General features: G+C 40.7%; 1 protein-coding gene across 1 annotated transcript in view; it reads left to right on the forward strand.

The window, feature by feature from the left end:
• szt2 (SZT2 subunit of KICSTOR complex) overlaps positions 1 to 20,944 on the forward strand; it is a 188,464-nt gene that overhangs the window by 61,322 nt on the left and 106,198 nt on the right. The window contains exons 35-43 of the mRNA XM_078408309.1: positions 1,664 to 1,742; positions 3,919 to 4,104; positions 5,073 to 5,372; positions 7,538 to 7,847; positions 10,913 to 10,987; positions 13,303 to 13,441; positions 13,799 to 13,916; positions 15,736 to 15,865; positions 20,764 to 20,916. Coding sequence (XP_078264435.1) covers positions 1,664 to 1,742; positions 3,919 to 4,104; positions 5,073 to 5,372; positions 7,538 to 7,847; positions 10,913 to 10,987; positions 13,303 to 13,441; positions 13,799 to 13,916; positions 15,736 to 15,865; positions 20,764 to 20,916 — 1,490 coding nt within the window. The remainder of the gene's footprint in view (positions 1 to 1,663; positions 1,743 to 3,918; positions 4,105 to 5,072; positions 5,373 to 7,537; positions 7,848 to 10,912; positions 10,988 to 13,302; positions 13,442 to 13,798; positions 13,917 to 15,735; positions 15,866 to 20,763; positions 20,917 to 20,944) is intronic.

Genomic DNA, 20,944 nt, shown 5'->3' on the forward strand with positions numbered 1-20,944 from the left:
ATCAGAATCTCAGATATTTTGTTCGTAAAACCATTTGTTCTGGCTTCCCAGACTCAAAAACTCAAAAGTTCAGAGCTTTGAATTTAATTTGTGGAACTTCAATCAAAAGACTTCTTGGATAACAAGAAGCACCACATCCTGTGTCCTAGGCTGGCTTGCTTGGACTGTCAATTCCTTAAAGGACGTTTCCTTTCTGAATCCATGCTAACGTTTTTAATAGGATTATGAATGCATAAGTAATATTTGCCTTTACTTCTAATTCTCAGCTCTGATCCTTTACTTGGAAGTGACATAGTTGGTCATTTTGGATAGGAGCGCATAACCCCTTTTCAGTCTACCAGAGGTCCCCAGCATCCAAAGATCTGCCTCATATTGATCAGCATCATCTCATAAATCTTCCTATTTGCCTTGTGACTGTCCATGACTTCTGTCTTATTTATTCTGTAGTAGATTATACTTTTGTTTAGAGAAGGCATATAGCTTATGTCTTCTTTTGTGAATAGTTAGAGTAGTCATCGGATATTGATTGTTTTGTGCTTTTTCTCACCTATAGTGCTATTTACTTATTATTCATCTCTATTTAATATCAGCTTCGCTGAAAAATTGTGTTGATACAATCCAATTAGTTTCACTGACTATTCTTTTACATGTTTCTGCTCCTGAGTTTATTCCATTTAGGAATAAATCTTCCTACAAGATTTATGATTTTGTACAAGCCATTCTTCTTTCTTTTAATTTGGTTATCTATCTCTGACATTATCTATTCAGTTGGTGCCTATTAGTTTTGCCAAGTTCTGATTCTGCATAAGCAGCGTTTTACTTTTTACTTTTTCTCCACTGAGGTACAGCCGTTACTGTTATTTTATTCATTTTGGTTCTTATTGAATTTCTCTTTCATATTTCCACATCTGTCTCTTGATTTTGGATCTTGCTGATGCTCCATCATTTTGTAATTCCTATCCCAATCCTCCTACTGACAGTGTTATGGTGTCCACTAATTATCAGTTCTGTTCCTTCATTTGGACAATACAGAGTGAATGCAGAATCTAGTTATATCGCACAGTTTCGTGCATGCACAGGATCAAGAAGTAGTAATCAAACTTTGAGACTGATGTCAAACTGCTCAAAATGAACTTAGTAGGGTCAGGACTCAAATAATTAAAAATTACGAAATTTGGCGCTAACTTACTTAATTTGTATTTACCACGTAGTGGCTGTGTTTAGTTTAGAAATACAGTCTAGAAACTGGTCCTTAGGTCCACCATGTCCACGCTGATCGTCGACTTTCACACAAGTTCTATGTTATCCCCCTTTTTTTTCGACCATTCCCTACACATGAGCAGCAATTTACAGAGGTCAATTAACCTACAAACCCGCACATCTTCGATGTTGGAGGTAACCCGAAGGAAACCCACATGGTCACAGGGAGAACGTGCTAACTCTGCATAGACAGCACGCGAGGTCAGGATCAAATTCGGGTCACTGATGCTGTAAGGCAGCAAATCTACCAGCTGCACCACTGTGCCACCACAGTTTTCTACCTTGGTAAAATGAAACCTTTTGTTTTATAAGATTTAAATCCAGTTCTCTGTGTGGTTTTAATTGTATTTGTTTCCTGCTGGGCTTAGCATGATTCTCTGTGTTTGTTGTAATTATTTTCCAGAATTGCAGAGGCTTTGAGTGATCCGCTCTCCAAACTGCCGACATTGCACAAACAAGCCGTCCTTGCTACAATGGATGAGGTAATGTCAAGAATATTGATCAATGAGTTGGAAACAGTCATTTTGCATTTTAGAAGGTAAAACAGCTCCTTTAATTTCTTGTTCTAGTCCGTTGTCGACATCTCAGTTATGCAAAGTCACTCAGTTACAGTGATTTTTCGAGGCAATCTTCAAAAGCTGCATAAAAGCATTCTCCGTCCAGATGCTTTAAACTGTCCAATGTCAATTGAAAGTCAGAATATAAGTGTTTTCCATCTTGTCTACATTCGCTTATATGAATGGAAACGTGAAAGATGAACCAGAGAGAAGCATGTATGTGATGGCTATTTAACCCATTAAGTCACAGTCTCTGCTTATGCTTGTAGATAATATCTTCAATGATTAATCCTGCAACTGCATTTGTAATAATTGAAAATGGTGGCTATTTAAAATATTTAATATGGAAATAACTCCTGTGGCACTCAATTAAGTAAAATAAAAAATTGCACTAATTTAAAGAAGATATAATAAGGTGCGATAACTTGAAACTTGATTAAAGACCAACCAAACTCATCCTCAATCCCCTGACCTAGGACCAGACATCCTCCCCCTGCAACAAGATCCTTGACTTCATGAGCCATAGGCCGCATTCATTAAGGATGGGTGACAAAAGATCCCCCACAATAATTCTCAACACCGGTGCCCCACAAGCCTGGGTACTGAGCCACGTACTATACTCCCTATACTCTAACTACTGTGCGGCTGAATTACTGTGTGCTCTAACGCCATTTACAAGTTTGCAAATAACATCACCGTAGTGCGCTGGATTTCGAACAATGACAATATCAATCTCCAGAAGGAGATGAGTGCTGAGTAACATCAGTCAAAATAGCAACTGCTCTCTCAATGTCAGCAAAACAAAGGAACTAGTTATTGACTTCAGGAAAGTGGGGTGGAATGCACAAGCCAAGAAAGCACACCTTGATTTTTGGCATGGCTTTAATGGTCCGCATTGACCAAACTGATCTCCCGTTGGCCGAGCACTTCAACTCCCCCTCCCATTCCCAGTCTGACTTTTCTGTCATGGACCTCTTCCAGTGCCATAGTGAGGCCCACCGGAAATTGGAGGAACAGCACCTCATATTTCGCCTGGGCAGCTTGCAGCCCAGTGGTATGAACATCGACTTCTCCAATTTTAGATAGTTCCTCTGTCCCTCTCTTCCCCTCCTTCCCACATCTCCCTCTATCTTCCTGTCTCCACCTATATCCTTCCTTTGTCCCGCCCCCCTGACATCAGTCTGAAGAAGGGTCTCGACCCGAAACGTCACCCATTCCTTCTCTCCTGAGATGCTGCCTGACCTGCTGAGTTACTCCAGCATTTTGTGAATAAATACCTTCGATTTGTACCAGCATCTGCAGTTATTTTCTTATACTACCAATTTTTACAGATGCATCATAGAAGCATCTGGATTTTTCTCGGGTAAGCTTGGAAACCTCTCAGCTCAAGACCACAAGAAATTGCGGAGTTGTGGATGCAGCCCAGTCTATCACCTAAACTAACTCCCCTGACCCCCCCCCCCATCTACTCCATCTACACTTCATGCTGCCATGGCTAAGCAGCCAACATAACCAAGCACCACTTGGTCATTGTCACTTGTCTCCTCTTCTGAGGGACAGAAGATACAAAGCTTGAAAGCACGTACCACCAAATTCAAGAACAGCTTCTTCCCTGCTGTTATTAGACTCTTAAATGGGCCTCTCATATGTTAAGACTGTATTCCCCATCTCACAATCTCATCCCAGTCCTTGCACCTTTTCATCTGCTCTTTCCCTGCAGTGGTAACTCTGTATTTTGTTTCCTTCCTCCTTTGCACTACCTGGTGTATGCTCTCCACCATATACTTACAGATGTTTAATAAGAGTATTTGGCGACATACTGAATCTTCTAAGGAAGTGGATGCGTTGATACTTTTTCTTTGCAGTTGCATCAATGTGCTGGGCCCAGGATGGATCTTCAGAGATGTGCGTGCCCAGGAGCTCAAAGCTTACTCAACTATACATCAACTTCATTTTTCCATTCAAAATAAATTATGACGGATTACTTTTTGGCTCTCTTTATTTAGCATTAAGAATCAAAATACATGTGTTTCCTAAAGGTTTGTGTGGTTTGCCTGTTGCCTATTGTTTTCTTTGTTCTGAAATGCCATCCTTTCTCTAGATTCATTGGCTCCTAGAAGATGAAATTGTTTCAGCGCTGCGCCATTCAACAAATATTACTTTAGCTACTTTACAGAAAGTATCAGATCATGTGTCCAGGTCAAAGGGCAGGCCCCGATGTCACAGCGAAGTGGTTCCTTTGCAGTTTGTTTTTGGACCAGAGCAATCACTGATGAAATTTAAAGAGGTACACGGAATAATTAAGCTTAGTTGTAGTTTGTTACATTTACAGGGAGCTGCCATTGTTCTGCACACACATTTGCAAGACGCTGAGAAATTTTACCAAGTCGCTAAAGTTACGAAGGTACAAATTGCTAGGTTTCAGACGCCAGATGAGTTGGCAGGAGTTTAAACACGAAGTTAAAGAAAATGTAATAGTTAACTGTAATGCACGCACTCCTCCTCACAATAAGTCTTGAACTCGCCCAAGAGCAAAGTTCTGTTGTATTAAATCCAAACATGTAGTTACAGAATCAGTGGCCTATAGCACAGAAAAAGGTCCTTTGACCTATGAAGTTCTCAGTCCATCAAGCACCAATTTACGTTAATTTCTTTTTGTTCTCTTCACGTTCCCATCAACTCCCTCCTAGATTCTGCCACCCACCAACATTGGAGTGGCTGTTTAACATACAACCCAGCGTATCTTTGGGATTAGTTTAGTTATAGAGATACAGCGTGACAACAGACCCTTTGACCCACCGAGACCGTGCCGACCATCGATCGCCCATTCACACTAGTTCTACCCTACACACTAGTGACAATTTATAGAGGCTAATTAACCTACTGGCCTGCACATCTGGGGAGGAAACAAGCAACCGGAGGAAACCCAAGTAGTCACAGGGAGAACGTACAAACTCCACCCAGGCAGCAGCCATAGTCAGGATCGAACCCAGGTCTCTGGCGCTGTAGTCAGCAGCTCTACCGCTGCACCACTGTGCTGTTCATGGGTAGGAAACTGGAGTACACAGAAACTTACTGGTCATGGGCACAACCTGATAGATTTAACACTAGCCTGAACCTGTATCACTGGAACTGTGAAACATCCTTTCCATTCCAGTCTTGCCAGGATCTAACAAGAGTCTAGACTTCATCACTTGTTTGTTATACCATTGTTTTAACTCTTACTTCATCTGTTTGTTTTTTTTTCATTTTAAGGAATTTAAGCGGATGAATCTTCCAGGGTACCACCTCAATGGAGAAGCAAACAACTTTTATTACCTCTCTGTGAGCCGCCAGCATGTGCAGAGGGCAGAGGCAGGGCAGAAGCTTTCCCCAGAACTCCGAAAGCAAAGCCTGGAGAGTGAGTGCCCAGCTGCGGCGAAGGCATGTGATGAGAGTGCAGATGCAGAAGTAGCTCGGATCTGCCATCAACGCCAGGAGGGTTGGACAAAACCAGTTGAAGTAGCCAGACCATTGCCTGTAATTGAGGGAGAGAAGAATGAAGAGAAGTCACAGGTAACATTTGAAGTAGCTTCATTGCTTGAAGTATGTAGGATTAGATTAAGATATAGAGCAGTACAGCAGAGGAATCCACGATGTCTGTGCCAACTGTGTCACCAAACTAAATGAACCCTATCTGCCCTTATAATAATAATAATAATAATATGCCTTTATTGTCATTGTACGAACAGTACAACAAAATTAGAAGTGCTACATCTGAAACAGTGCGACAGTGCAAATCTTCCAAAAACAATCGCACAAACATAGGAACCAACACAATAAGTAGCAATATCAATAAAAAACAATAAAAACTAATGCATAATAAATAAGTTTTGCACCTAAGATGCTGTATATATTTAAAAAAAGTGCAAAGAAAGTATTTCCATTCAAGTATTTCCATTCACAGTTCTTATGGCCCAGGGAAAGAAACTGTTTTTAAGTCTGTTTGTTCTGGCCCTTAGGCTCCTGTAGCGCCTCCCAGAGGGCAGGAGAGCAAACAGTTCATATCCTGGGTGTGTGCTGTCCTTAATTATATTTCTGGCCCTGTTTAGACAACGCGAGCTGGAGATGTCCTTCAGAGAAGGCAGTGTGAAGCATACATTGCCCCACATATGTCCAGTGAACTTGGCCCTCTCACCTCAAACCTATACCTACTAGTACTTGACATTTCCACCCTGGGACAAAGGCTCTGACAATCTATCCTATCAATCCCTCTCATAATTTTATATACTTCTACCATGTTGCCTCACAGCCTCTAGAGTGAAAAGTCCAAGTTTATCAAGAGGCCCAGTACTGACCCCATGTTGAAATCCACTGGCCACAGCCTTCCAGTTAGAATAACACCACTTCTCTCTGACTTCTATGGCCAAGACAACTTTGAAACTAACCTCCCAAGACATCATGGAACACATGTAATGTAATCTACTGGATCAGAGTACCAACCATTGAACCTTGTTGAATGCTCTTCTAAAGTCTAGGACTACAATATCTACTGGCCTGCCCTCAAGATTCATCTTTGTTCCCTCTCAAAAAACTTGGGATTCGTAAGACATGACCTCCCCTGCATAAAGCCATGCTAATGAATAAATAATAAATATTTATTATTAAGTAAATAAATCAATGTTAGATTTCATCTTTCTTTTTCTTCTTGACTGAACAGACAAAATTTGGAAAAAGTTAATATTTTGACCAGTGAGTGTGGGATCACCATAAGCATTTAAAATAGTTATGCACACGTGGTAGTTGATATTTCAGTATGCCAAAGGAAGGAGTGAAATTGCTAACAGGTATCATGAATATTGTTCTTCTGGAACTCATTTTCATTGCCATTGAGCCAATAGACAATAGGTGCAGGAGTAGGCCATTCGGCCCTTCGAGCCAGCACCGCCATTCAGTGTGATCATGGCTGATCATTCTAAATCGGTACCCCGTTCCTGCCTTCTCCCCATACCCCCTGACTCCGCTATCCATAAGAGCTCCATCTAGCTTTCTCTTAAATGCATTCAGAGAATTGGCCTCCACTGCCTTCTGAGGCAGAGAATTCCACAGATTCACAACTCTCTGACTGAAAAAGTTTTTCCTCATCTCCGTTCTAAGTGGCCGACCCCTTATTCTTAAACTGTGGCCCCTCGTTCTGGACTCCCCCAACATTGGGAACATGTTTCCTGCCTCTAACGTGTCCAACCCCTTAATAATCTTATACGTTTCGATAAGATCCCCTCTCATCCTTCTAAATTCCAGTATACAAGCCTAGTCGCTCCAGTCTTTCAACATATGACAGTCCCGCCATTCCGGGAATTAACCTAGTAAACCTACCCTGCACGCCCTCGATAGCAAGAATATCCTTCCTCAAATTTGGAGACCAAAACTGCACACAGTACTCCAGGTGCGGTCTCACTAGGGCCCTGTACAACTGCAGAGAGTCGGAGAGGAATCTCCTAAATTTGTCCTGGATCATCTTGGCTCCACATATTCAGTTCTTCAAGTAGATTTAGATGGCTGCTGCCGTGTAAGAGGGCAGTGAAGTGAATTATGTTTAATTGGACAATAACTTTATGCGGCATGTTTGATCGGCTTGCTGGCCCTACCATTTCTGCCAATTTCATATGTTATTTTAGTTGATTATGAATGGTGCATTGAATGAAATGCAGTTCATGCCTTTTTATGGTGCGTTTTTCCAGATTTCGCTTGAAGAAAGTAAACTGTCTTCTGAGAGAACAGTAATAGCAGCAGGGCCTAATGGAGCATGTCCTGCACCAACTGAACCAGTGGAGGAGAACATGGATGGGAAAAACTGCCACACAGTCACACAACCTGACCAGCAGGATAGGGGATTTACAGTGATCAGGTCTGAGGGAACCCACACCAGCCTGCCCCTCCTGCAATCGAGCCCAGGTCCTGAGAAAACTCAAGTGGCAAATCCACCATCGCAGACGTCTTCTGCTGTGAGTCTTGCCGAGTCTGTCCAGTCCATTATACCTGGCAGTACAGGTATGTCATCCTTTCGTCTAATTCAGATAGTAACTAGGCAGGGATGGTTCTACATTAGTTTACTGTCATGTACACCAGGATGCAATGGAATTCCTAGTTCACTTGAAGCTCACAGAATGAACAGTATATATACGGTAACGATAATGCAGTAATAAATGCAATGACAGATGCAATAGCAGAGTGGTGCACGATATGTCTGCAATCCGAAGTAGTGCAAAAATAATTGATGTACAATAACAGAATAACCAAATGATGTAGTTAAGAGCAAGCATATATGGCAGCAGATCCGGAAAAGAGGTGTGACAACGATGGTGGATTCAGGAATCTGACAACAGCAGGAAAGAAGCTGCTCTTAAGTCTGGACGCCCAAGCTTTCAATCTCTTGGATCTTCTCCTAGAAGAGAGAGAGAACAGGATGGCAGGCATCCAGACAATACTTTCAATCTTTCTGATGCAGTGCATCATGAAAATAGATTGGTTGAAAGAAAGTCACAAGCATGTGATGGACTGGGCTGTGTTCACCACTCTCTGCAGGTTCAGGCAGTCAAGAGCAGAGTGCTTGCCATGCCAGGCCGAGATGCATCTCGTCAGAATACTTTGTGTGGAGCATTTGTAGAAGTTCAGGAGAATCCTCGTGTTCATGCCAAATGTTCTCCGATGACATTGAAAGTAAATTTGGCGACGTGATTTTTTGATCATCACAACAGTGTAAGGGTGCTGGTGATGTGGATGTCCTGGATCTTGATGTTGTCAACCATCTCTACAGCGGCACTGTTGATGAGAACGGGTTTGTCGTTTCCTTAGATCATCGTGCTGACATTGAGGGCTAGACTATTGACCTGACACTTTGACACAGGTTTCTCAATCTTTTACCTGTACTTCGTCTCATCGTTGTTGATCTGGCCAACAACAGTGGTATCATTGGCCAACTTCATGATCGAGTAGGTATTGTACTTGGCCGCACAGACATTGGTGCACAGGTAGAAGAGTAATCAACTGTGCACACAACCCTGAGGGCAACAGTGTTGAGGGTCAGAGTGGAGGAAATGGTATGACCAATTCTAACAAATTGAAGTCTGCCAATCAAGAAATCCAAAAGCCAGTGGCAGATGAATCCGAAGTTAAGAGGCCAGAGAATCAAGAGGGTTTGATTGTCATATGTACCAGAACAATTAAATTCTTACTTGCAACAGTAGCACAGCAGGTTCATAAGCACAGTAGATAATATAATTTTTTTTTAAAGTTCAATAAATTTTAAAAAACAATATCGTGCAAAAACAAAACACAGCCTGAGGTTCTTAGTACAACCCAGGCGATTTGTAGTTTGGAGTTTAGAGTTCATAATGTTCAACGACCTGATAGTTGTTGGGAAGAAGCTGTTCCTGAACCTGAACATTACAGTTTCCAGACTTCTACACCTTCCCCAAGGCCAAAGTCTATAAGTTTAAGGAGTTTATTTGGTAATATGGTGTTGTGAGCTGGAGTCAATGGCATCCTGACATGGGTGTTCTTATTGTCAAGGTGATCCCGTGCCAAATGCAGTGTAAGGGAAATGGCGTACTCTGTAGAACTATTTTCTTTTATATGTGTAGAAAGAAACTGCAGATGCTGGTATATACCACAGATAGACTCGAAGTGCTGGAGTAACTCAACGTGTCAGACAGCATCTCTGGAGAAAAAGGACATATCCTTTTTCTCCAGAGATGCTGCCTGACCCGCTGAGTTACTTCAGCACTTTGTGTCCATTTTTTCCGATGTACATTTTGCAAGGTGTGAGACCATTACCTTCCAGAGCCAGTTGCCGCAGTTTGAATCCCAGTGTTGGCTTGTTCTCGGTGAGTTAAACACAAACCAATTTTAAATTGGCGAAAGACTCGGTGGGAATGACAGATGGGTATGGAAGCTTGACTGAGTGTATTTCCATTTTCAATTCAACTTGATTATCTGCCGGTTTAATGAGAATTGTGACTGTTGTCACGTAAACCACTGTACTTGCATTTTGGGTAATTTTTTTCCCACAAACTCTTTGGTGTTAAATATAAGTGGTGGATGGCTCCTAGCTGGCACAATTTGCTGACCATTTAATTTTGTGGCCGAGTGACCTACCGAGTATGAGGCTTTAACGGTGCGAATTCAGAACGGTAGCATTTATTTTAAAAGGAATCGATTCTTAAAATAGGAAAATATGTTTGGACATACAGATGCCTCGATTAGATATTGTATAAATAAACCTTTCATAATTCAGCATTGCATTAGATAATGGGCGGTCACGGTGGCGCAGCGGTAGAGTTGCTGCCTTACAGCGAATGCAGCGCCGGAGAACCGGGTTCAATCCCGACTACGGGTGCTGTCAGCACGGAGTTTGTACGTTCTCCCCGTGACCTGTGTGGGTTTTCTCCGAGATCTTCGGTTTCCTCCCACACTCCAAAGAAGTACAGGTTTGTAGGTTAATTGGCTTGGTAAATGTAAAAATTGCCCCTAGTGGGTGTAGGATCGCTGGTCGGTGCAGACCCGGTGGGCCGAAGGGCTTGTTTCTGGACGCTGTATCTCTAAACTAAACTAAACTAATTGAACTTTGCACAAATTTTCATGATACGCTGCATTCCCATTTATTTAGGTGGATAATAATTTATTTTCATTATAATTTTAATATTTTACTCTTTCTCTTGTCCCCAAATTTGTTGTTCTCTCTTTGGAATCAGTAATAATAGTGAAGTCTACCCCCAGTTAGCAAGGGCTCGTGTCATTTGAGCTTTTGGACTTGGGGAAGGTTTTTGGGATTTGTGAGCAATTATATAGATGAACTGTCAAACAGATGAAAACTGCCATTGATTTTTGGCTGCATGACAGTTGGAGTCGAACCATGAACCTTGGAGAAATCTCAATCTGTATTGTCCTCTTTTACCCCACGCCACCCCACTTACTGGTGTGTATCTGTCCCTCATGCTGTGCAATTTGTTTTCCTCTTTCCCCTCTCTATTATTCTTCTTTTATCTTTTGTTTGGCTATCCATTGTATGCCTTTGTGAAATTCCTGACCCCCATCTTTTGTCTCTATCCTCTTAGGTTATTGCAAGCTCAGACCTAGCCGAGTACAGAGTGTGGTCTCCAGTCAGGGCAGCTTGGATTCTGATCTTTTAGGTGAGAAACATTTTTCTGTAACCTTTTTCTTTTCAACCCAAAATATTTTATGACATTGAATGAAGCATGTGCCTGGAGCAAATGCACATGCTTCAATGTCATGAAATATATTTCCAGAAAGATTAAGCACTGTCGGCCTCCTGTGCCATGACAATCATAGGACTCCTGATTTCCCTATTCAGAAGAGCAGCAGGTTCTGTATCACAGCAGTAAGTTCAGTATCATATCCCTAAGCTACTGCAGGTGATGGAAGATTGGTTGCAATCTGGCTCCATGCCCATGTTATAGAAGCCTGTGTTTTCTGGTTGGGAAACAACAAATAAAGCAGAGCTTTCAGTTCTTACTATATGAAGCGACAGATAAGGATTTATCTCAACCATATGTAATAACCTGAAATACTTGTATTTTTCCAGAAAGATTAGGGCACGCTCTTTGGAAAAATTATGCTTTAGCCTGAACTGCACATTAATGATTAGAATTGTTATCCGTTGTTATGATGCTGTATCAGTATGCAAAGGGACTTCAGAGTGCTGGTGCAGGATTTCCAAAAAGTTAATCTGCAAGTCGAATCGGTAGTAAGGAAGGCATTTATTTCAAGGGGTCTAGAATACAAAAACAGGGATGCAATACTGAGGCTCTATAAGGCGCTGGCCTGGCCACATTTGGAGTATTGTGAGCAATTTTGATCCCCATAGCTGACGAAGGATGTGCTGGCTCTGGAGAGGTCCAGAGGAGGTTTACACAAATGATCCCAGGAGTGAGTGGGTTAGGACCAGAGGTCATAGCTTAGAATTTAGAATTAAAGGACGTTCCTTTACGAAGGAGATGAGGAGGAATTTCTTCAGGTGGTGAATCTGTGGAATTCATTGCCGCAGAAGGCTGTGGAGGCCGTCAATGGATATTTTTAAGGCAGAGATAGAAAGATTCTTGATTAGCATGGGCCTCAGGGGTTATGGGGAGAAGGCAGGAGAATGGGGTTAGGAGGGAGTGATAGATCAGCCATGATTGAATGGCGAAGTAGACTTGATGGGCTGAATGGCCTAATTCTGCTATCACTCGAGACCGTTTGACCTTATGATCATTTATTATGTAAATATGTGACAAATGAACAGTCTAGATGATCGACCACCATAACAAAACAATCTTTTCCCTTCCCGTTTGATGCTTTTTTGGCATTTGTCTGCATATCGTTCTCTTCTGCAATTACTTCATCAAAGGGAGTACAACCTGACTATGGACAGGCTTTGCAGTGTCTTTCTGTTTCATAAAACATAGGAGCAGAATTTGGCCATTGAGTCCACTCCACCATTCAATCATAGCTTATCTACCTTTCCCTCTCACCCCCATTCTCCTGCCTTCTCATCGTAATGGTTGACACCCTTCTTAATCATGAACATATCAATCTCTACCTTAAAAATACCTAATGTCTTGGATTCCACAGCTATCTGTGTAGCAAAGAATTCAGAATCACCACATCAGGCTAAATAAATTTCTACATCTCCATTTTGAAGGTACTTCCTTTTATTCTGAGGCTTTGCCCTCTGATCCTAGACTCTTCCATTACTAAAAACACCCTTTCCACGTCCACTTTATCTAGTCCTTTCGTTATCCGGTAGGTTTCAATGAGATCCCCCTCATCCTTCTAAACTCCAGCGAATACAGACCCCGAGCCATCAAGCACCTCATACGTTAGCCTTCAAACGCTCCTCATTAGTTAATTGTGTCCTATGTTCCTTTGTGCCATGCTCTTTCAATAATAATGACCCATTTGTTGGTTTGCACTTTCAACATTTTGTGCCTGGGTTCTTTTTTAAACTTTGTACCTCTTAAAAGAAACCCTTTATGCTGAGGTGTGCTTTTGTGAGAGACTATCACAATAATTTGTAATTGCTCAGAGGCTACACATTCATTCATTCATTCTGAACCGTTATCATGCCTGCAAAGGAGTCTGACGTGTAATTCCTGTAAATCTTTCATTGCATAGTCAACACAGGCACAAAAACCTTTATCTTCTCCTTTTTCTGTTGGATGCACGCTAAGATAAACACGAGCCATAGATGTGATCTCCTATTTAAGCCCAAATTGGGCATTAATCTTGTGACTTTGTTGGTCTCTCTGGCACCTGTGAACCATTATTCTGTGCATTTGTTCAACCAGCTATCTGGAGAAAGAATTCTCCTTGAAAGGTTAAATGTGATGCTTACCTGATTACGGTGGTCATGAAATAATAATTCTCTACTTATCCATTTAGCATTGACGTCAGCGCCTAAAAGCACTTCAAAGGCCATTAATTCAGTTTTGGGGGCTATTCACAGGTTATGATGGAGGTAGCAGTGACTCTGAGTGTGATGGTGCCACAATGAATGAACAGGATCCCAGATGCCCGCTGATGCCTGAATTTTGGTTGATCATCCAAATTCATCAAGATCGAGTTGAAGTTTACTCTCATACACGGTGTGTATAAGATGCCGTCCTAATAATGAGATATACCTACTCTGTCTTTGTAGTTGTGAGTTTCGGGAAGTATTGCATCTTAATCTCAAAAGGAAATAATGTCAAATGATGTTCTGAAGTTACACTGTGAATGCTTATTAAGTAAGGAAGATGAACGATTCATGATTATGTCAGTTATTTTCTAACATGGTAAATGTTTTGTGAAATCAGATTGTACTACTGTTTGTTGATGGCATTTATATTCAAACTTTCTATTAATTTAATTGTCAACCCGCCATCTCTCTGGGTTCTTTATCGCACATCAAATGAAAATCTCCAAACTTGGTAAGGTAAAAATAAATATTTGTTTTGTTTTAGAAATCTTATTGGAATAAAGGATGAATCTACCGTTGAAAAAGAAGAAGAACTTGAGTATTTGCAGCTCCATCGAACAGTTGTAAAAAAAATTGGCGAGATTTGTCGTGTTGTCAACCAGGTAATCGTGAGTGTGAGGTTGAAGTTTATTTTGCATTTTGGAATTGTGATTTTGGCCTGGTGTTAATCTGAAGGCAGCTTCCGGCAGGGGAGTGAAATAGTGAGAAGTGCCAACTCAGCAGTTTGTACATCGTGCAACATGTGTGGCACATATCCCCATGAAGATAGACACAAAGTGATGTGCCAGAGCAAATGGATTTAGGGTTTCGAGCTCATCGTATGTTACTCGCTGGAATTTAGAAGACTGAGGGGGGATCTTATTGAAACATATAAAATTCTTAAGGGGTTGGAGAGGCTAGATGCGGGAAGATTGTTCCCGATGTTGGGGAAGTCCAGAACCAGGGGTCACAGCTTAAGGATAAGGGGGAAGTCTTTTAGGACCGAGATGAGAAAACATTTCTTCACACTAGAGTGGTGAGTCTGTGGAATTCTCTGTCACAGAAGGTAGTTGAGGCCAGTTCATTGGCTATATTTAAGAGGGAGTTAGATGTGGCCCTTATGGCTAAAGGGATCAGGGGGTATGGAGAGAAGGCAGGTACAGGTTACTGAGCTGGATGATCAGCCATGATCATATTGAATGGCGGTGCAGGCTCGAAGGGCCGAATGGCCTACTCCTGCACCTATTTTCTATGTTTCTATGAATAGGACCCGGTGTACGTTAGGTCATTTATATAAATACAAACCTTGTGAGTTCTGGGTTTTCTGTTTCATTTTACATAGAAGTGGAAGTTGCAAACCAACGACAAATCTGTTTAAGTCTTAGTACAAATGAGTTAGGTGTTCTTTTTGCCTCATAACTGGATTTGCAAGCACCTTGAAGCATCCTGAGACTATGAAAGATAATGTTCCTTTTTATCCATAGTAAACAGAATCCATTCCAGAACAAAGTCCCGAGAGGGCACCTTTACTGACGTTCAACCACTTGAGAAATTCATTTTAATTCCAACTTTCAGCTTCCTCCAAATCGATATTTAATCTCATTTCTCTCTGCCCCAGTTTTTGTACCACTTAATGTACTCCAGTGGTCCCCTGTGTTATTGTTCGCTAGAGGCTTTCTGGAAATGCTGCGAGAGCCTTTTCAACATTAATGTTGGTTTATTAAAGCTTATTTTCTCTTCTGCAAGCCTAGTTGGTGGCATTTAATTATTTTCTCTTCTGCAAGATATTTTGCAATTACATGTTTAATTAAAGATTATAAAATTGACCCAACCATTGATTACGTTTAATTGCAGTGATCGAGGCTAGTTTTACATTCTGTTTAAAATAGTGATATCATTGGCCATTCACTAATCCCTTGGAACACATTTACTCTTAAAAGAACTCTGAATGTGATTTTTCTGCCAGCTCTTACTCTATTTAGTTTAGAACCCGAGGAATTATACTATTATTTTCAGTCCCACCCTGTTCCACTTTAGATTAAATTGATTCTCTTTTCCTCACTTTTCATTTAGTTTATAATCTTTGTCAAATCGCTGTTAGATTTCCACGTTTTCTTTAGCATTGATGCCCAAGAAAGAATCTGAACAAGATTGGTACGGACTGAATTCCAATGCACTGCAATGAACGGGAATCTGTTCCTTCTATACATCGCAATCTGATCCTTGCTGCACCATGATCAACTTGACTGTACCTCGGTACACATGACAATAAAATAAACTAAACTGAACTGAAACTGAACCGAACCAATCTTTGCACTCTTGCCCAAACAAGCCATTAGCAGTATTTAGCCCATCATGATGGCGATGCTTGATCTGGAGCTGGTGACCAACACTGACCATTGACTCATGTTTTGTTATGTGCTTTGTTTCTGTTTCTCTCAGCGTTTGTTGCTTCAGGATCTACATGATAGTCATGTATGCAATTCCTTACTTGTGGCTGAGAGCGAAGAAGATATTTGGAAGAATGAAACCCCGTACACTTTATATCGTCCGCGCATTATTGCCAGTGATGGTATGTCATTATTTTCCTAATCAGCCAGCTTTGTTGAATTCAAATATTCATTTTTATGGGCCGCTTTACTCCACCTTTCTGAAATACTAGTAAATACAATAGGATGTTGTAACCAAAATAAAATATTTTAAAATCTTTTTCTAATAGAAACATAGAAAATAGGTGCAGGAGTAGGCCATTCGGCCCTTCGAGCCTGCACCGCCATTCAATATGATCATGGCTGATCATCCAACTCAGTATCCCGTACCTGACTTTTCTCCATACCCCCTGATCCCTTTAGCCACAAGGGCCACATCTAACTCCCTCTTAAATATAACCAATGAACTGGCCTCAACTACCTTCTGTGGCAGAGAATTCCACAGATTCACCACTCTCTGTGTGAAAAAAAACTTTCTCATCTCGGTCCTAAAAGACTTCCCCCTTATCCTTAAACTGTGACCCCAAATTGTCTTGCAATTTAATTCTTTTTATTATTCCTTTATCCAACAACAGGTCATTATAGAGTTTGCCACTTGTTGGAGAGGAGTATATCAGGTTCAGGCGTCTTATCCAAAAGTATGTAAATGTAGAGTTAAATCTTGGTTGAAAATTAAAATTGTATGCCCATGTCCTAGATTCCAGACCCATCCAACCTCACCACCCCCACTGAGGGCGGAAACCCAATACCCGCCTACCCTATAAATGTCATAAAAAAATTCTCAGAGCCTAAAATAATCTTTCTACTTTCGGCCAATACAGCACTAATTAATATAATCTTTCCTTATTATTTAAACGTTTGGATCCGAATAATATTAATTCTAACACCAATAAGACCAAAGTATCTGGAATTCAACACTTTGCTCTGAATATGGCCATATCTATGTTACCTTTCCACCCCCTTAGATGTACAAGTTAATATTATTTTTGAATTTTTTGGGGCCTTAACACTTCATTTTGGTGCTCCATTTACGTAGATCCCTAAAAATTACTTTGGAGCACCACTTTCTGGTCCTTTATGCATTTTGTAATCCATCCACCAAATTTATAATATTGGCATTTCTTTGTAATTAGTTTAGAGATACAGCATGAAAACAGGCCCTTAGGCCTACCGGGCCAGCCATCAATTACCTGTTTACACTAGTTCTATGTTATCCCACTTTTTCATCCACTCCTCACAAACTTTGGGGCAATTTGCTGAGGCCAATTAACCTCGAAACCCGCACCTCTTTGGGATGTGCAAGGAAACCAGAGCACCCAGAGTAAACCCACATGCTCACAGGGAGAACGTGCAAACTCCACACAGACTGAACCCAAGATCAGGATCGAACCTGCGACTCTGATACTGTGAGGCAACAACTCCACCAGCTGTGCCACTGTGTAACCTTGTTCTCTGATTTACATCTATCTTTGTGATTGTCAAACTCATAAGTTCCCTTACCTTATGTCTATGTCATAACTATTATAATATCCCATACAGGTTTTGTGAGAGAGCATGACAAATTTTCTTCCATTTCATGAATCTATGTCTCAGAGTTCCAAATTTAAAAGCAATGCATCGTTGTGGTTTAATAAACGGAAACAAAAAAACTGGCAGTATTGAGCTGCTGGGGAAACATCTGTGAAGAGAGATGAATTCTTTGGTGATTGATGTTTCGCCAGAATTGTACAAAGCTGTGGCGGCACGGTAGCGCAGCGGTAGAGTTGCTGCTTTACAGCGAATGCAGCGCCGGAGACACAGGTTCGATCCTGACTACGGGTGCTGCACTGTAAGGAGTTTGTACGTTCTCCCCGTGACCTGCGTGGGTTTTCTCCGAGATCTTCGGTTTCCTCCCACACTCCAAAGACGTACAGGTATGTAGGTTAATTGGCTGGGTAAATGTAAAAATTGTCCCTAGTGGGTGTAGGATAGTGTTGATGTACGGGGATCACTGGGCGGCACGGACTTGGAGGGCCGAAAAGGCCTGTTTCCGGCTGTAGATATATGATATATGATATGATACTTCGGTTTCCTCCCACATTCCAAAGACGTACAGGTTTGTAGGTTAATTGGCCTCTGAAAACTGTCTCTAATGTGCAGGATAGAACTGGTGAATGGGTGAACACTGATCAGAGAGGACTTGGTGAGACAAAGGGCGTGTTTCCACGCTGTATCTCAAAACCAAACTGGGGGTTAACACATTGGAAGTTGCAAGGAAAAGGGGACGTGGAAGAGAGGAGGGATCAAAAGAGAATGTTTGTGATGGGATGGAAAGTGGGAGAGATTAATAGCAAGCTAATGATTGTGAAAATGCAAAGGGGACAATGATGGGGCTTGAAAAGTAACGATTGATTGGTTTTGGGAAGGTAGAAATGGAAAAAGCAGGATCATTAGTTACAAAAAGATAGCACTGTGGTCACTGAAAATGTGAATTTAAGGCAAAGTAATGCAAATGCACCACATTTTAAATAGCTGAAATTGTGCCAATATTCCAGGTATATCTCAAACTGAGTTTTATAAGGTGTCAGCATACCTTCCTTGCTTTTATATCTTGTATGTCTGTGTTCTAAATTCAAGATGCCGTATGGGTTTTTAATCAGATTCCCAACTTCAGCCACCTTCAATTATATGGACATATTATACACCAAGGCCTCTCTGTTTCTGCAGTTGTAATTCCAACTTTGGTGTCATTTATAAATAGTTTTGTTGCCTCCATGCTGCCAGCCTTAAGTCATGAAATTATACCATAAGAAGCAGTTGTCCCAGGGGTACACCACTGTTTACTATCTCCAGTCTTAAAATTAGCAACTATTTTTTGTCTTGAAAATAATTTATTATCCATGTTTCTCCCCTTTTTCTATGAGTTTCACCTTGGTAACAAGCTAATTATGTGGCACTTTAGTAAACATCTTGTAGAAGCTTGCATATATTTATCAACCATATCAACCATCAAGCTTTTCCATTACCTTGCCTCAACTCTCAATGAGATTATTTAAACAGAATTTGCCATTTGCATACATACTTGTCCAAAAGCCTGTTAATTTTGTCCAGGATTAATGATTTTTCACTTGTGAGATTAAAGTATCTGGCCACTAATTACTGGTTTAATTCTTGCTGATTTTTTAACGATTCTCATTTGCGTGTCATTAGCTCCGTATCGGAGTTGACTGTGGCCTGAACCACATGCGGTTTATGCTTTTACAACCCTTGTTATTTTGAACATGTGCCTTTTTTTGTATCCCATTTGAACTTGATAATTTATCTATTTTTCGTACAGGCTGCTTTTCTGGTCGCTTCTCTTTATAGTCCATTTAGAATTTCATCTCCATCTTATTTTAACTGTGGTAGCATTTCCCGTAATAAAAACAGATGCAGGGTTGTCATTTAATTCTCTAACAATGTCTTCTGCTGTGATCCTAATTAACTCCATCTTTCCACATGATCCATTTAATGTGTATATGCATATCATGGCTGCAAATTAATCATATTCTCTTTAACCCTTATTTCTTATTCCGCTTCCTCTCTAGGCTTTCTAAATTTGGCCTGGTTCTTATTTGCATTATCAACCTGAAATTTTATTATCTATCATGTTTCTCTGTTGCATTTTATTACCGATCTCTTTTAAACTGCATCAATAAATATTCTCTTCTCTGCTAATTTAGTTAGTTCCTCAAAATTAGCTAGATATAGTGCGTACAAGTTATCCATTACATAAACACTTTCACTTCCATCAGCACAAATGTTTCCTAAGTGTGAAGTAACTTTGACCTTGATTATAGATTTCTGTAACTTCCCCACATTAACTGTTAAATTACTAAGACAATAATATCCAGGTGTCCTTCTATCATACCTCCCTAATAATTAATTGATCTTATTGACAGGTAAGTTTAAATATGGCAGAAATAAATAGAAATCTAGAGTCATAGAGAAATGAAAACAGGCCCTATGGCTCAACGTCGATTTCAACCAAGTGCCCATCTAAATTAGTCTCATTTGCTCGTGTTTGACCCATATCCCTCCAAATCCTTCCTATCCATGTACCTGTACACATGTCCGTTGAATGTTATTTTACCTGCCTCGCCACTTTGCAGTTTTTTCCATTTACGCACCACCCTTTGTGAAAATGTTGCTTCTCGAGTTCCTATTAAATCTTTCCCCTTTCACAAACCTAGTTCTTGATTCCCCAACCCTGGGAAAAAGACCGTGTGCATTCACCCTTTCTATGTTCCTCTTGATTTTATACACCTCTATAAGATCACCCCTCAGTCTCCTATGTTCCAAAAAATAACGTCCTCGCCTGCCCAATCTCCCACTAACTCTCCTCAAGTCTAGTGCAGCAGGATATTTATGAAGCAGGCAGTGGAACTAAATTCATTGCAGTAAGGGTTAACCCGCATTTTTCAGAAATGTATTTTGCAAGATGATAAGAAAAGGTTGGATTTGCCTGTTTTCCTGTATGGATTATCACAACTCAGTAATAAAAATGACCGAGTTACAAAGATAATTCCTCTTGTATCAGAATAACTCCGCCTGCGATTTCAACCCATAGATCTTCTGTCATGTTCAAGTCAATGTGTTTGAAATAAAGCTATTAAACTCAACAATCAAAAGGATTAACAGATGTACACCTTTAAATTGCTATGTTAATAGCTAGAAGATGTAGTCTCGTCTCAGTTTAACATCTTGTAATAACGCAGTAATCACATAGCATGTATAGCTGTCTACATTTTTCCATTTATTCTATTCCTCATAAATTGCTGCAATTTTAATAAGAACTGATTTAATTGCTTTCTGAACCGAGGGAGACAGCTTCCATTTAATTTTATCTGTTATGTAAAAAGATCTCATAGTTTCAGTCACAAGTACAATTTATTTTGTGTTCCCACTAAGTCTGTTTTTGAAGGAATTATGTATTTGTTTAATTTTTCCCCTTAAATCACAGATTATCCAGCAGATGATACTTACCAATCAAGGGATTACTTGGCTGCCACGATGCAGTTTATACCAGGCCATTTTGCATGTGATGTGGTGTGGAAAACCATCATACATATTCATCCTCGACTGAAGATGGGACCCAACATGGGTGTCGCACGAGGTGGGCTAAATTTAGTTGATCTAGCAAT

This window comes from Rhinoraja longicauda, chromosome 11 (genome assembly GCF_053455715.1).
Source record: "Rhinoraja longicauda isolate Sanriku21f chromosome 11, sRhiLon1.1, whole genome shotgun sequence".
In the NCBI taxonomy this organism is placed as follows: domain Eukaryota; kingdom Metazoa; phylum Chordata; class Chondrichthyes; order Rajiformes; family Arhynchobatidae; genus Rhinoraja; species Rhinoraja longicauda.